The 15,495-nt window shown below is 39.1% G+C and overlaps 1 protein-coding gene across 2 annotated transcripts in view; it reads right to left on the bottom strand.

The window, feature by feature from the left end:
- The window catches only part of SEMA3D (semaphorin 3D), a 135,546-nt gene that overhangs the window by 90,699 nt on the left and 29,352 nt on the right, over positions 1-15,495 (bottom strand). For both annotated transcript variants that reach the window (XM_063153780.1, XM_063153779.1), the window contains exon 2: positions 2,869-3,059. In XM_063153780.1, the coding sequence (XP_063009850.1) occupies positions 2,869-2,983 (115 nt within the window). In that variant the 5' untranslated portion in view covers positions 2,984-3,059. The remainder of the gene's footprint in view (positions 1-2,868; positions 3,060-15,495) is intronic.

Genomic DNA, 15,495 nt, shown 5'->3' with positions numbered 1-15,495 from the left:
GTCTATGCAGTGAGAGCACTCTAAAAAACATCACAAGAGCAGAGACAACTTCTAGGATAGTAATGACATGAACCAATATCTAGAAGTTAAGTCTAAGCGAAGAAGAGAATTTTTCAACTAATGGATCAGGGAAAATGTGGGAATAAAGGATGAGATATGTCATTTAAAGATTATAGTATATTACATTAACACAGGTGGAGAATATATGACTTTGATTCTGTATTACAACATATTTCAATTGAATTGTGTGCAGTTTTAGTTTTATACATTCATGATTTTTTAGAACATATTTTAGACTGGGGCATACAACAAAGAAAATCCATCACATGATATTGCATTGATCCCCACATCACTCACTGGAATGTCTTAACATTTCCAGCAGAGATTGCCAGTTCTTAAGATGAAAACCCAGAGAAGATGAAAATCCGTAACTGCCATTAAGAGAAGGTCTAAAATTTTAATTGCTGTCTGAACACAAAGGAGCTGTGACATGCTGTGGTTTCTTGAAGCACTCCTGCAGTTATCCTGACGTATCTGTAACTACCCCACCCTCTTCCCTCTTCCCCATCCACCACTGACTGATGCAGCTGGGACATTCAGTAACTACAGAGGAAAATCTTGCTTACTTTCAGCTTTCCTGCCCCAGGAAATGCTCAGCTCTTCTGGAAGATGGACATATGCCATAAACACACTGCACCTTGAGGGGAATTAAACCTTCCCTTCAGACATGCATGTGAGCAGGTTTTTGGAGCTGCCTGGTGTGGCCATTTTTCATCTGTTTTCCACAAAGAAAGGAAAGAATCCTGTATTCTCCTCCTAATGATATTTCAAGTCTTAATTCCAAAGAACAGAGATGCCAGGACTTGTCAGTGACATGACTAACAATTTTATCAGAACTGGCAAGACAGTTCATTTCTCCTATATCTTACTCACAGAAACCGTGGAATTACTTTGTCTGAAACACTTGGGGGAAGGAAGGTAGACTTAATTCTGACAACTTTATTAAATATTCAGTACATCTGACATCCTGTTATCAACAACAAAAATATGGTTTAATTATGATAAGCCTTACTGGTATCATTTACAATACATCACTGTGAAAAAACAGCAGTGAATATTTTCTTGCTCCATGTGGAAAAATACACACCTTCCACCCTCCCAGAAAAGTAAGACAAGGCACAATAAATTCTCATAAATTCTGGCTTTTCAGTTCCATCACACCTGTCCAAATTAAGATTTATGTGCTATTTTGCATCTGTATCTGTTGTTGATTTTCCCCCCCTACAGGGATATAGGTGGATAAGTTCAGACAGGAAACGGTATCCCTCAAGCCAAACTGAAAGGTTTATAAAGTTGCTAATAAAAGTTTGGGTCAGGGCCTAAATATCAATCATCTGCTCATTGTCTTTTTAAACGAGCTCAGGCATTTTCCCAACCGCTCCCAGCAGGTCTCTGCCACTATTTCAAACTAAGATTTCAGCCATTTCTTTTTTCCCTGTGTTGACCTCAATAATTTTTCTTTCTCCCCCTCTTTACCTGCCAAATGCATCCATCAGGATCTTGCCAAAGGCTATCTGCTTTTGAAGTTGAGAGGAATTCACTAATCGTGAGTGTCAAATCCACAATAAATGCCACTGCCATATGGTATATGCTGCTTTTGGGAATTATCTCAAAAGGCCTAGCTGTGAGAAGGCTGGCTGTATGTTAGGAGGGTTTTACTGCTAACTTTCATAACTCATGTCATGTCTTTCAGTTTCTGTATTCATTGGCTTCAGAGAGTGCAACTGTTTCCTGAATTTATAAAAATGTTGTCAAGATCCCTTGATCTCGCTTCCTCCGTCTCTCACACACAAACACATCCAAACACATCTATACACAGTGGAATAGCATGCACAGTGGCATGCAAATCTAGCAAAAGAGAAGCTTGTAAATAAATAGCATGTCATTCTGCTTACTCAATAAATTCCTCTGGGTGTTAAACTCATGATAAACGTATCATAAGCCCTGATGAAGGCTTTACAGCCTGCCCCATCACACCATCCTGAGTGCAATTCTGCGAGGCATAGGAAGACATAAGTTTGAAAAACAGAGCAGAAATAGCTCCCATAAGGGCAGGGTGCTGACATAGTTGAAACATAACTAACTGGAGAGCATTTGCTTTAGCTAAAGAAGACAGCATCACTGACACATCTCTGTGCCTATGGAGGTGTACTTTGCATTCAAAGGAATGAGAATCCACCTTCTTTTAAAAATTGCCCATTAATACATAAATATGTCTGTGTTGAAACTCCCCAGATGGTACCATTCTCAACAAGAACTACACACAAGACTAAGAAATTCCACAGAGAAAACATGCTTTTGTGATCCAAAGAGGCAAGGACAAAGAAAACCACATATGCAGAGTTTAACATACCAACGTAGTGATAGAAAAAGAATTACAAAAATAAATGTCAGCCCCCCTGAAACACTTGAGGCAGCTCTCGACTTTCTCTAATACTCTAGGAAGGTGTGAATGTCCTCCATGTCTCACAAATCTCCCATCAGCCACATGGAAATGTCTCCAATGGACCACAGAGTGTTTCAAGTACCACTCCCCTCTAGTTTATATAGTCTGTTAATATCCCCTTGGACCAAACAGAAATAATAGTTTAAAAAGAAAATTATATTTCAGAAACATGTGCCTCTACATGACAAAACCCCCCCAGAATTTAATACCATCCCTAGGCAGAATTCATCCATCCTTAAGGCTTCTATTATGTATTTCTGGGACTGTGTTTTGCTTTCCTGGTAAGTAATACAAATGAACTGCTGGCAACATCACATCAAAACAAAAGCAGCAGAATCAGAAAAAAATGCTGAAAAGTTTACCTTTATAGGAAAGCTTCAGTCTTGGGATATTTTGTTTTGACGTTCCAGTGACTGGAAGGAACAGCATCACTAAAGACAGCAAGCTGCAGGCATGTGGCACTTGCAAAGCTCTCATTCTGCTCTCCTCTTCTGTATCTTCTTTTTCACCACGGTGAAATATCTCTCCACTTTTCAAACAACCCAAGTTTTATCTGAAAGAAAAAAAGGAAAACATCTGTAGACCTGCATTACTGCATAAATAATAATTCTGTAAGCAAGCCAGATCTATCTTTAAAGAGCAGCTAATTTAATTTCTTTGCTACAAAAGTATTTTTTTCTCCAGTACAAGTAAAAATGTTTTGTTTCTTTAATACTAAATTTACACATTTTGACATTGGAAAAATATGCAAACTTTTAAAACACCAGTGTCTAGCACAGCTGAAGTTCAAGCACAAATTAAATCAACACAGTATCCACAAAAAGAACATTTGCCATTCTAAAGTGACCACACAACTTAGTTCATACCAGTCCACTGGATATCTTAATGTTCTATAACTCTTTTTATCTCAGTACAACAGCTATTTTATGTTTATGCTGTGACTAGAATGAACTGTAATGTCTCAGATGCCATGGGGGTACAAGCAGAGTTAACAGTGAGTACATACCCATCAAAATTTTCATAAATAAACTAAGAAAACTGGATGGAACAGGCAGTTGTGTTTAGTTTTAATAGAAAAAAACAGTCAATGCAGATGATGTATTTAAAAGTGCTTTCAGTATGATATTTCCAGCAGAATAACTGCAACTCATCCACCAAAATGTCCTATAAACTTTAATGAGTGTTTCAGGCTGGGGTCAATAGGCTGATATGAGATTTTGTTAGCACACTGTGCAACTAAGCCAGCTTTGCAGCACTTTTCACTTAATAAGTGTCATTCTAATTCCATAAATCTTGAAGTGTTTTACAAATGAAAGCAATTATCACTGTCCTTATTTTCCCTATGCAAAAACAGAACCATAAAGCTGCAGTGAACCTATTTCCTCAAGGCCATACAGCACAGTAGTTGAAAAGAAAACAGCAACAGCAATCCTGGTGTCCTTTGTACCCAGCTATCAAGGATCCCTTTTGCCCAATAACTCCACTTTTGCACATGAAATTATTTTAAATGGCATCTTGAGTTCTGAAGGCAAAACTTGATGGTTAATAAATCACAGACGTCAGAGTATGAAAATACTTGTAAGACCAGATACTTCCTCCTGCAAGTGCATGATGCTAGAGGTCAAGGGGGACAGCTGCTGAAATGACAAATATCAGTGTTTGAGTAATGCTGTAAAACCAAGGAGTAAAGAAATGTTATGGTTAGTCAAGAGATTAATGGCTCATGACTTGCCATGAAAATTCTTTTCTGAAAGGTACTGGAACTGCCTGATTAAAAGAGCAATCCTAGTGCCCACATCAGCCAGCACTTGCACAGACATCAAAGGAGAGGTTCCTTACAAGCCCATGAGAGATGCAGCACAGCTTGGGGCCCCTGGTCTGGCATTCAAGCTCCTGCAGCTCTGGGTCAGGCAACTCTGAGCCACAGCAGCACCCAGAACCAATTCAACACCTCCTGATGCACGCAGCTCATCCTTCCTGGCATGAAAGGATGGAAACAGCTCTGACAGAGGAAATCTGTCTCAGATGAAACCTGGGCTTTCTGAGCCTCCAGACCTGTCAATAGTAAAAGACAAGGAAGCGTGCAAGAGCATGATGGTGAAAAAGGGAAATAATTTGTAAAATGCCCAAAGCATAGCTCCTATTGCAGAACACTGAGCTTCTTTCTTCCCAGTCCCCTCTTCAACACTCACATTGTGTCTGAATGCACTGGTCTTGGCCAAGGGGAGTGCATGTTCATGAGATGACATGGAGAGAAAACAGACAAACATGAAATGCCTGTTTCATCTTTCCCTTCCCTTCATTACAGTATGAGATCCAAAGAGAAGGCCTTTACTTCTGTGCCAACACATCTATTTGAGGGTGGACCACGAAGGACTGATGTGGATCAGACTATCGTAGGGTTAAACTGCCTTTAAGAAATCTGTTTAGGGGGAAGAAGGGGAAAAGAAGGGGAGGGGAGGAGGGGAAAGAATATATGAAGATGAGACACCAGTCCTGTTCATCTTCAGCAGGATGATAGTGACAAACCATACTTCAAAAAGAAGCAATTAAGTGGGAGCCAGTCTCACTGCAAGTATGTTGAGAAGTCATGGCCTGAAGGTCTGGGCCTCAGCCAACAGGGAATTCACCAAAGGATTTGGGGCTCATTTACTTGAGGCAAATTATTGTGAAGAATCAAGACTAAATTTGACTAAAAAACCAGTTGTGTCAATGCACTGTCATTTGCTGAATTGATTGAGAATCAGCACCAAACTCGGGCCTTTGGCCCCAGCTCACAACCTCACTTTTTCATTTAGGCATTTTTTGCTAATGGGAACCTTTGGGGTTTTTTGGTTGGGGTGTTTTTTTTTTTTTTTTTTTTTTCCCTTTTCCCTTTTATTTGAATAATGTGTGTGAAAAACCATTTGCTTTCACAAGGCATGTTAGTTTACACTGGAGGCAGCTGGTCTGTGAGCTCGAGCCAACCCTGTGCTGTCTTTAGATTCATTGCAATCTGGCCAGACTGTCACATATATTTTTAGTTTATGATGATCCTCTAATACAATTCCAGCTTCCACACAGAGTCCTTCCAACAATCTAGCTCAGGTTAATGAACTTGAGGCCAACTAACTTGCCATTAATCTTGACGAAATATCCTTCCTCTCTGTAACACATGCAATGTCAATCAGGGTCCTGTGCTGAAAAGACCCACAGTCACACAGAGCAGAAGCAAACAGTCCCATGAGCAGAAATAAAACATAAAACCTAAAAGCAAATTTGACTCCCCTATTCCTTCCTCCCCTCAAAAGTAAGACAAATTTGGTCAGAGAAGGAAAAAATTACTGGTTTGTTTAATTCTTTGATACTTCAGCTAAGGACCAACACCTTCTAAAACTTCCTCACCATGAACGGATCCAAAATAAATGAGGAAAAAGACTCTGAAAAGAAAAATACTGAGGCTAAAGCTGCTTCCCCACCTTGGCTTCAGCTAGGAAATGGCACTGCACTGTGTTAATTATCACCTGCAAGACCTAGCAGGGAAGGAAGCCATGCACACACCTCGCTGAAACGGGGGCACTTCCAGCGGAATAAAGGAGCTTTTATTTGCCCCATGCAGGGGCGGGAGGCACAAGGCTGGGAGGGGCTGAGCAGCCTGGCTCCATCCTGCTCGGACCTCCCAGCGGGGCCCATAAATTGGGACTGGGCAGTGGGTTAAAGTGCCAGAAGACACAAAGTGGAGCTGCAAGTGTGCTCCATGTCACGTCCCAAAAACGAGGTGCCACCTCCCCGCAATCGGTCACATCTAGTGGAGCCCATAAAACAGATTGCTCCAAAGCTACTGTCTGAAACAAGAAAACCTGGAGCCAATTTGCTAAACATAATTTATTCCAGGCCCTTTGTGGCAATAAACAGAGCTCTTCAGCCTTCTCAAACACACAGACAGTGAGGAGCTCTGTGCTTATGGGAGCTTTTTCAGATCGTTCAGCTCAAACCTATCTAAATGCAAAATCTTGCATTCACAAATACTGTGTAGTTTCCCACTTCTCCTGGCGTCACGAAGTCCAGAGCTGAAATGACTGTGACCCATCTGCAAACACACACTTTTTAAACTGTATTCATGAAAATCTCAATTAATTCTGTTAAAAAAGGCTTTATGGAATTGGAGGATAATTTAAAACCTGTTTCCAGCACTAGCTATCCACAGCCATTTTAAAATTCAGAATTTTATATTCCAATAAAGAGTTATGGCTCGGTTTTAGTGAATCTAATAGCAATGTTGCAGATTGTGACAACTGAAAATCTAGAACAACCTAGTCACTATCAGCTTATAAATTCATTATAAACCTAATGAGTAAGTTGCCTAGGCCATGTAGCTTCAATGTGTAATTTTCTATCACTGATGAAAGAGTTTTCTTTCTTGTCCTCATCTATTCTTGTTTGACATCTTGAGGTTTTATTTTATTTTGGTCTATGGAGTCAGAAGAGAGAAAAAGATGTTCATTATGTCCCTTCCAGACATCAACAAAATAGCATGAGTGGCCTTTCAGAAAAATATATTGCTTTAAAAGATTTAAACTAATCAGCTACAAGAATAAACAAAAATCACCCCACCTATGATTCATATTTATTGAAAAGTACATTATGGCTTTATCATCTCTTTTTTAAGAGATAAATATCTATTTATTTCAATAGATTATTTTCTACTATTATAAGTGGAAAATCTATATGCACAGAAATTTAAAGCACATTATTTTAACCACAAGCATACAGATATGTGTGTCCAATGCATTATGTAGATATTTCACCTTGAAATGCTCATACAAATTCCAAAAGATTCCAAAAGAAAAATTACTGCAGTTGTCTACTGTGTGGTTCAAAACTGTACTATAATCATAAACTGGACATTGAATTGTCTTTGTTAATAAGAGGGAAAACTGTAAGCATACATGGCTCAGATTAGTAACTTAGAAAATCAAATAGACTAAAAATAAAATTACATCTTTAGACTTAGTTAACATTCTTAACTTAGTTCTGCAATAACAAAGATGACATTTATCCAGAGCACAATGAAACTATGTTCTTGTACCCCTTAGATGGTCTGTTTGTTATTTGGCAGAAGATGCTTTTCTCTTCATTGTGAAATCTCAGTTAAAGATAACTCCATCCAAGAACTGGTAAACAGTATTATTCATCACTATTCTCCTACTTATTAAGTAGGTTTTGTGCTGTTTATAGTCCAGAAAATGTTCTCTTTCAGGATTCAGAAAAATACTGCTTTTTACACAAACCCCAGATCAGCATTACCTCACTTCCCAACACCAGGAGAAATTAATGGACAAAAAGAAAATGGTAAAATCAAAAAACATTATGTGAGCCTGCAGTAAGTGATTTTTTTTTCATTTTTTGTTGCATAAATCACTGGGCTTAGAGTACCTGTTTAGATGAGGTTTTGCCATAGAGCAGTCTTCACTATTGCTAATTACCCAAGCAATTAGCAAAGACTCCTAAGAAGCATAACCCAGCTTACAATGAGGTTTGCAAAACTATAAAGGCTTTAACTTTTACTGAGCTCCTCATAGGATTTACACACCATCCATTCAACACCAATAACTTAGCAAGAAAAATCACTACTGTGATTCCCACTTGAGAAGAACCAAATAGAGCAAAGAAAAATGAAGGGTCTGAGAGACAATGAGGATGTAATTGAGGGAACAGAGTCAGCAAAAAATCTTATTGTAGAGAACCATCTGATAATAAATAAAGCTCTCCAATAGAGAGAAAAAATACATTTGAGGATTACACTGGATGTTTTGTTGAGATGAACTCAAGCTCAAGTAAAAATGGTGACTAAGGAAGTGAAAAGAGAGAAAAAGGAAGGTATTCCCTTATTTTGTCAGCTTTTTCATACTTTTCAGCATCTTTCTGAAGGGAATGTACCGGTGGAATCATTCCTAACAGGCATGTGGTCTGTTTGGAGATAAACACTGGTAGAAATGGTAGAATATTTACAGAATGGTCTGTGTCACATTGCTCTGAAGAAGTTATCTGACCATTAAATTTACTGTTGGGCACCTAATATTATACTCATAGGAAATGAGCATTTCATCCTCAAAAGATAGCAGGATATTTTTCAGGTCAATATCAGTGAAGTCAGGATTACACCCAAAGATTTCACACAGACACAGAAGTAATCTTGTCAGAAGGTGGCAGATAGACAGCCACGCACACAGACATGTTATCTATCATTACAAACACTGATTCTGAGAAATTTTATCTGTGGCATTGTATCTTTTGGACATGTAACACATAAATCCAAGATTGATGATAAATCAAATGCTATTCTCTAACACTAATTATTTGTAGATTGTGTCTCCTCAAAAAAAAAAACAAAAAAAAAAAACCCAACAAATATAAAAACAAAAAAAACCCCAAAAAACAAACAAAACAAAAAAAAAACCCAAAAAACCCACCCAAACACTTCCCCCCCCAAAAAAACCCAGACTCATAGCTTTTTACATTCTGTAGTCTTTTTCTCAAAAACAGTATCTATTGTTCAAGAAAAAGGATGGGATGGAAAGCAATTTGTCATCTGAAAATGATATTTCCAAAAGGAGGTAGGCACATAAATAAAATGCCCCACCAGTCAGATGTGAAGCTGGGATATTCGCACAGAAATATCAACATTCCTTTCATTCTAAAGTTAGATGTATATATGTGTCTCTTATGGGTTCTTTTTCCTCTTGTTTCCTCTTGTTTTCTTTGGGGTAGGAACTATGACTTCAGGTATTAAGTCCATAATAACAGCTTTCCATAGGCTCTTTATTAAGAAGGACATGAGAATGCCCTACAAGTCTGATCATCCAAAAAATAAAAAAACAAACCCAAAAAAACCCCAAACAACAAAACCCAAACACAAGCCAAAGAAGAAAGCAGTGGAAGGCACGATTTAGCAACACATAAGAATCAAAAGGAGCCCTAAGCCAAACCTCAGTGTTACATTATTTTAAGTACAGCATGTTTCCCCAGCAGACCAAAAAAACCACTAACGCTATGAAAAGTGATTCTATGATGAGTTTTGTAACTCTGGTATCCAAGAAAAGAAAAAGGCAGTAGCATGAAAATTCCTAGAGACATTAATGAAAAGGTAGACTAGATGGAAAACCACTTTCTGCCAAGTACTGTGACGTCTGAAGGGTTTCAAAGAGAGACAGAGAATTTTCCTCTGAAATGTCTGTCACCACCTGCAGCACTTGGGGTAGTTTGGCTCAGCTTTGAGTGAAGGAGACAGGGAGACAACACTTGCAGGAAGCTCTGCCTGTGGAACAGCCTTGGCCTGCTCTCGAGAAAACACTGGAAAGCCAGGAAAATGTCACGATGGCCATCAGAGAAAGTAAATGCTCATTTTGGGGAGACCTGAGCATTTGAACTCTAGCAGATTGCATTTGTGCTGCTGCAGCCTGAACTAACCCCAGGCAGCTCTGTCAAGCCACCTAAACCACTGACCCTGCAACCACCATTCTGCTGCTGGAAGAAACATAAACCTACATTGGCCAACACAAAGGAAGGATTACAGTCTCATTTTCACCTCCAGGAATTCTTGCCAGTGTTTTGCTATGGAAAAACTGTTCTCTGTTATTTCCTTTCATAGGAGACCTTCCAACATATGCAGGAGTGAAGCACCAGTCCTCTAGCAGGGACCAGAAGTCTGAACTGGCTGATTTTTTTGGGCATTACCAGTAACTAGTGGCAATGGGGTATTCTACACGTTAGTTACTAGAACTTGACCTGCCATGACTTTTGTAGATTTGTGAAAAACCCAGCTTGACGGGAAGGCAGTGCAGCACTCTGGTGACATCTGTGATAAATCAAATCCAGACTTTCATCTCTGCAGGACACAGCAGCAAGGTGGATAACAACGCACACTCCGAAAGGGAACAGCCAGCGAGCGTCTGCATGGATTCATCTACAGATGGGAGTAGGTGGGGCTCCCATGTCCTTGATCCAAGCAGTCCAGACCTCAGCCAGCTCCCAGCGCTGTGTGGCTCCATTAATGCACACTGTACAGCAATATGTTACATATTTCAGCCATACATACATCTGAGGCATCACCAGGCAGCCAACTCTGTGTGCAGGAACACAACCTGCAGATCATGCACACAATCACAGCCCAGCAGACACTACTAAATCAAAAACTCAACCAAAACAAACCCTCCCCAAAGCAGAAAGAAATAAAGGAACAAAGATTTACATTTACATAAATATTTAAAATGTAAATTTCATTTCACAGCCAATGCTTTATTGTACTAAAATTTGTAGTTAGATTATCTGTTGTAAGCATTAATGTATTGCCAAATAGTTTGTAATTTTGTGTAAATGCTTGCAGGCACTCACAGCTGTATCTAAAGTCTGTGAGACACTCAGATAAAAACAGAATGTTACAAATGTTAAGCAGAGGCAACTGCATGTTGTAGTTCCCATCTTAATATAATGAAACATTTTTTTTATTATTTCTATTTTACAAATCCTGATAGGATGTTTCCTTAACTGCCAGTATTATTTAGTTTATTGTCAGCTGTGTAAAAGTCAAATCATAATTTTCAAAAGAATTCAGGCTAATACAGTTTAGCAATGGTTAAAAAATGTGTACTTCATATGGCAGCTGGGCTTTGATCAAATCTGTTTGCTGTATATCCAATGGCATATTTCCCTAAAATCCCTTTCATCAACGTATGGCCTCATTACTTGATGCACTGTCAGTGAACTCTGTACAGCACAGTCTGCAGAATTTAATGTATAAACTGCACTACAGGGAAAGACATGCCGGAAGGATTTTAATTTCCACTTCCAACAAATTGATTTAATAATTCATGACTACATGCCTGCAGTCTATTGGAGAAGGGTTTTTTTACTCCATTGTCCAACTAATTTTGGATCAACATTTTGTACAGCCAAAGTGTAAAGTGATACACATATGAATGTGTACACTGCAGAGCAGTGATCTCTGTTGGCCCAATAACCCAGTTATTTTATTGTTAGACTGAACACATTTGCTTTCTTCCTGTTTTTTTTGGTTTTTTTTTTAAGATTTGATTTCATTTAAATTTGGAGTATATGTGATAGAATCAGCAGAATCTCTATAAAAAATCCCACTTGTGAGCTTACACAAGTCACTGACTCAATGGGGACCTGTTCCTCTTGATGGGTTTTTCTCAGGTACTCATCATCACAGCATCCAAACATTTTGAAAGCTTTAATGTCTCTAGCCTCTACCTTCTATCCATGTCATTAGGAGTTAACTGGATTTCCTTTAATGCTGCCAAAGGAGATGACATCCCTTGGATAAGGTCACACTAGCAGTCAGGACCAGTACCCACATGCCCCTAGTGACACAGCCAACCTTCTCCACAGGGACACCAGACCTGTAGCTCCTCAGTGAGATCCATGCCTCACACATCACTTCTTCCAGTGCTTTATTTGTTAAATTTAAGTGCCTGTGCAAACTGCAGAAAATTACAAGCAATCACAATTTCATTTTCTATAAAGAACTTCACAGAGCTGTGTAAGGAAAAACACACTGCCAGTGTGGGTTCAGACAGCATGTTATCAAAGCTTTAACAGTCCTGTGTTCTCTGATCATCAGTTTTACCATTTTCAAGGGTTACAACATGCTGCTATCTATTCAGACCCTCAAAAAACTTCCTGTTTGTGTCACAGCAGAAATCAATTTATATTTGGTGCAATAGTTGTTTTGCTGGTCTGTTTTTAAGCAGCTTTGTGAAGGGTGTTATCATGACAGTTCCTGGAATCTGAAACAGCCATATTAAAAAAGAAACCAAGAATTCAGGCATCACCTAACCCATTCAACACAGAAATACTTCCACTTTAGTTTAAAATCACAATAACTTTCCTTTGTCTTGTGAAGACAAAGTGAGGACACAGTGTGCAAGGCTGAATCAGTATTTAACTGAAAAAAGGAATGATTTTTAGATGGTTAACCAATTAGTTTCCATAACCAGAAGACCAATATTAAAAAGGCAGGATGTAAAACACCACTTCTCATTTCCTTTTCCCCAGCAGTCATTTGTCCCCTAAGATTATGAGGCAATCTCAGTCTTGAGGGAGTTCTGAGGTTTTATTCCCTAAAAGGATTGTCAGCACTGGAACAGGAACTCAGAGAAGTCATGGATTCTCCATCTTTGCAGATATTTGAAGCTTGGCTGGACATAGCTATTAAGCAATCTAATCCAAAGCTGGAGTTATCCATCCTTTGAAATACAAACTAAACCATATCACTTCCTCATGTCTCCTTCAACCCTAATTTTTCTACTACTTCCTTTAGCAGTTAATGGACAAATGAAAAATCGAACTTTGAATCACACACTGAAGGTCTTGCTCAACATCCAACACCCTTCTGCCTATACTTGGATTTCTGAAAGCCATCAACTGACTTTTTCTATTCGCTAATGATCTTATCTTCCCAAAGACTCTTCTGGTAAGGGCAATATCTACCTGAACTGCTTACGAAGTAACTACCACACTATTAAAATCTGACTGAAAACGGTATGACTTTTCTTTTATGAAACTGTCCAAAAGCTGAAGCAATTCAAGAACTGATTCATAGGCAGATAATAAAACCCCTGTATCAAGAACAGCAATGTGTGCATAGGGCAAGTGGAGTACACACAGCAAAGCTCAGGTATTGCATTAGCTGTAGCACTTAATTCAGTATCTCACAGCTTCCAGGTACAGTTCACCCACAAGGTCCTGGTTTGAAAACTAAGCACAGAACTGAGTGTCAAAATTATTAACACAGTATGTGAAATAAGGGTTTTGGCTTCACTGGTGAGACAAGAAGGGGATTTATTCCAGGACTCCCCCACTGGAGTTTGAACAAGATGTGTGAAAAATGCCACTGGATGAACTACTGACACCCAGACCATGCCAATGACTTTGGCTCAGCCAGCACACAAGACCATCTGCATGTTCCAGGCTGACCTCTCTTTTCTATCCAGACCAGAACTCCTTCCTGCCAGTCTATTATCTCCCAGTGGCACCAAGAAGTGGAAGCCATTGTAGTTACACCACATTAAATATTTCTCTAAGTTGTGGGGGGGGGGAAAAATGACTAGAAAGGAATTGGGCTCCACGCTGGCTTAGCTAGAAAAAGAAATGTGGTGGAGAAGATTAAGTTGTGTTTCTATAGCCATGGCTGAGCAGGTGGCAAAGTCCCACCACAGGTGCTTGTTCCACAGAGGATTCCACTCCCTGGTAAAATAGCTACTCCTCAAAGAAACCAGGGCTTGAAGAGATCCAGGACTCTTCCTGTCAGATGAGCCGTGTGTAAGTTTATGAAGCCTCAGGATCATAATGATTAAGTACGTTCCTTAAGCCATTCCCCACCAGGCTTTAGTGCTTTTAAACCACTGACCCCTTGAATTAAAGAGGGAGATTTCTCTTTTCACAGCTGTGACTCAACACAGGAAGGAATTCAGAGACATCTGAAAACAAAGCCAGGCAGACTTTAAAACAAAATCCTTCAATGACAGATTTAGCAAGTGATGGGCACAGCTGGAGCTTACAAATATAACTAAGCAAATGAGCACGCATTATACCACAACCTTACATAGACAGATCTTATGAAGGGTAATTTCCTCACAAGGAATTGCAAAAACCAAACTGCTATGAATAAATCATCAGAAAAACTAGATATTGGCTGTTCAAAAGGAATCTGAGTCTTTGAGTCCTTTAGCAAACTAAATGGTGACCACCCCTAAAATGAGATATGTGACAACCAATTAAGCAACTAAAGCCTTGATTTTTAGTTATTGTCTATTTAAATCACAATATAAAATCAAAATTCCTGTGTCTAGAGAAGAATAAAACACTACTAAGGTAGTTTTCAGAACTTATATAATACCTTTCATACATTCAACTTAAAATATACAGTAACTAGTACATACATCGAGTCATTGCAAAGGAAATGTGTCCCTACTATTTCTGCTGGGGAAGCTGATGCTAAATGTACTCACTAGATATTCTGGGATGAACTGAAATGAAAAAAAGAAGTGGAATTAGATACTAACAGCTGATTATCACTGTCACTATCTTAAACATGACATGCTTCTTTCTACCCAGTCAAACAGGCTACATGATACAGCACACCACTTTTAAGAAACAAGCACAAGTTTGCAGATGAACTTTATAAAATGCAACAAATATCTTGAAGATAATCAAGCATGAGGAATTGACCACCTCCACACAGTACTGCAAAGCAAAACAACAATGACCACTGAAAATTCTATTTCCCTTGTCTGCCTTGCTGGGGTATGTGACTTGCATTAATGGCACGGGGAATAATGTACTTGCACTCAGACCCTGGACTGACTGATGTCAAATGAAGTTCAACCATTCATATTAATGGGGATCAGCATTTGTCTGAGGCAATGGAAGCCTCTCAGACCTCAGGGTCATGAATTGACAAGCTATCGAACATTTTCTCTGTAGTGCTGACCATCCTCCATCCCCACTGAGCTCAGCTGTCTGGACCCTTAGTCCCACTCCAGCTGCTTTGTGCTCCTCCTGAGGCACAGAAAAACCTCATTACAGATTCTCCCTGTGTAGTGTGCAATGCAGGCTGAGGGCTCACAGCTCCCTTTCTAGGAAACAGAATAGTCACATTTCTCTGGACCCCTAGAAAAACACAGAGACATACATGCAAACTGTGAGTTGTGTTATTCTGGAGATCTGTAATTGACTAAGCCAGATGGTGACAGAAGTGCCATTAATGCCAAAAAAAATTTAAAAAAAACCTGAAAATATCTCCTCAAAAGAACAAAGATGACTAATAACTTGTACCAAGAAAATGATTGTTAAATTGCTATTGTCTCACACCACTAATACGCTGGGAGGATCTAAAAAGCAGGTTTTTTTACTGATAAGACTTTCTGGAAAAATGCCTTCTCACAGAACTTATTCTTAAGTAGTTTGAGGGTATCTCCAAGCTCATG

This window comes from Melospiza melodia, chromosome 4 (genome assembly GCF_035770615.1).
Source record: "Melospiza melodia melodia isolate bMelMel2 chromosome 4, bMelMel2.pri, whole genome shotgun sequence".
NCBI classification, from domain to species: domain Eukaryota; kingdom Metazoa; phylum Chordata; class Aves; order Passeriformes; family Passerellidae; genus Melospiza; species Melospiza melodia.
This window is presented reverse-complemented; position numbering and strand designations above follow the sequence as displayed.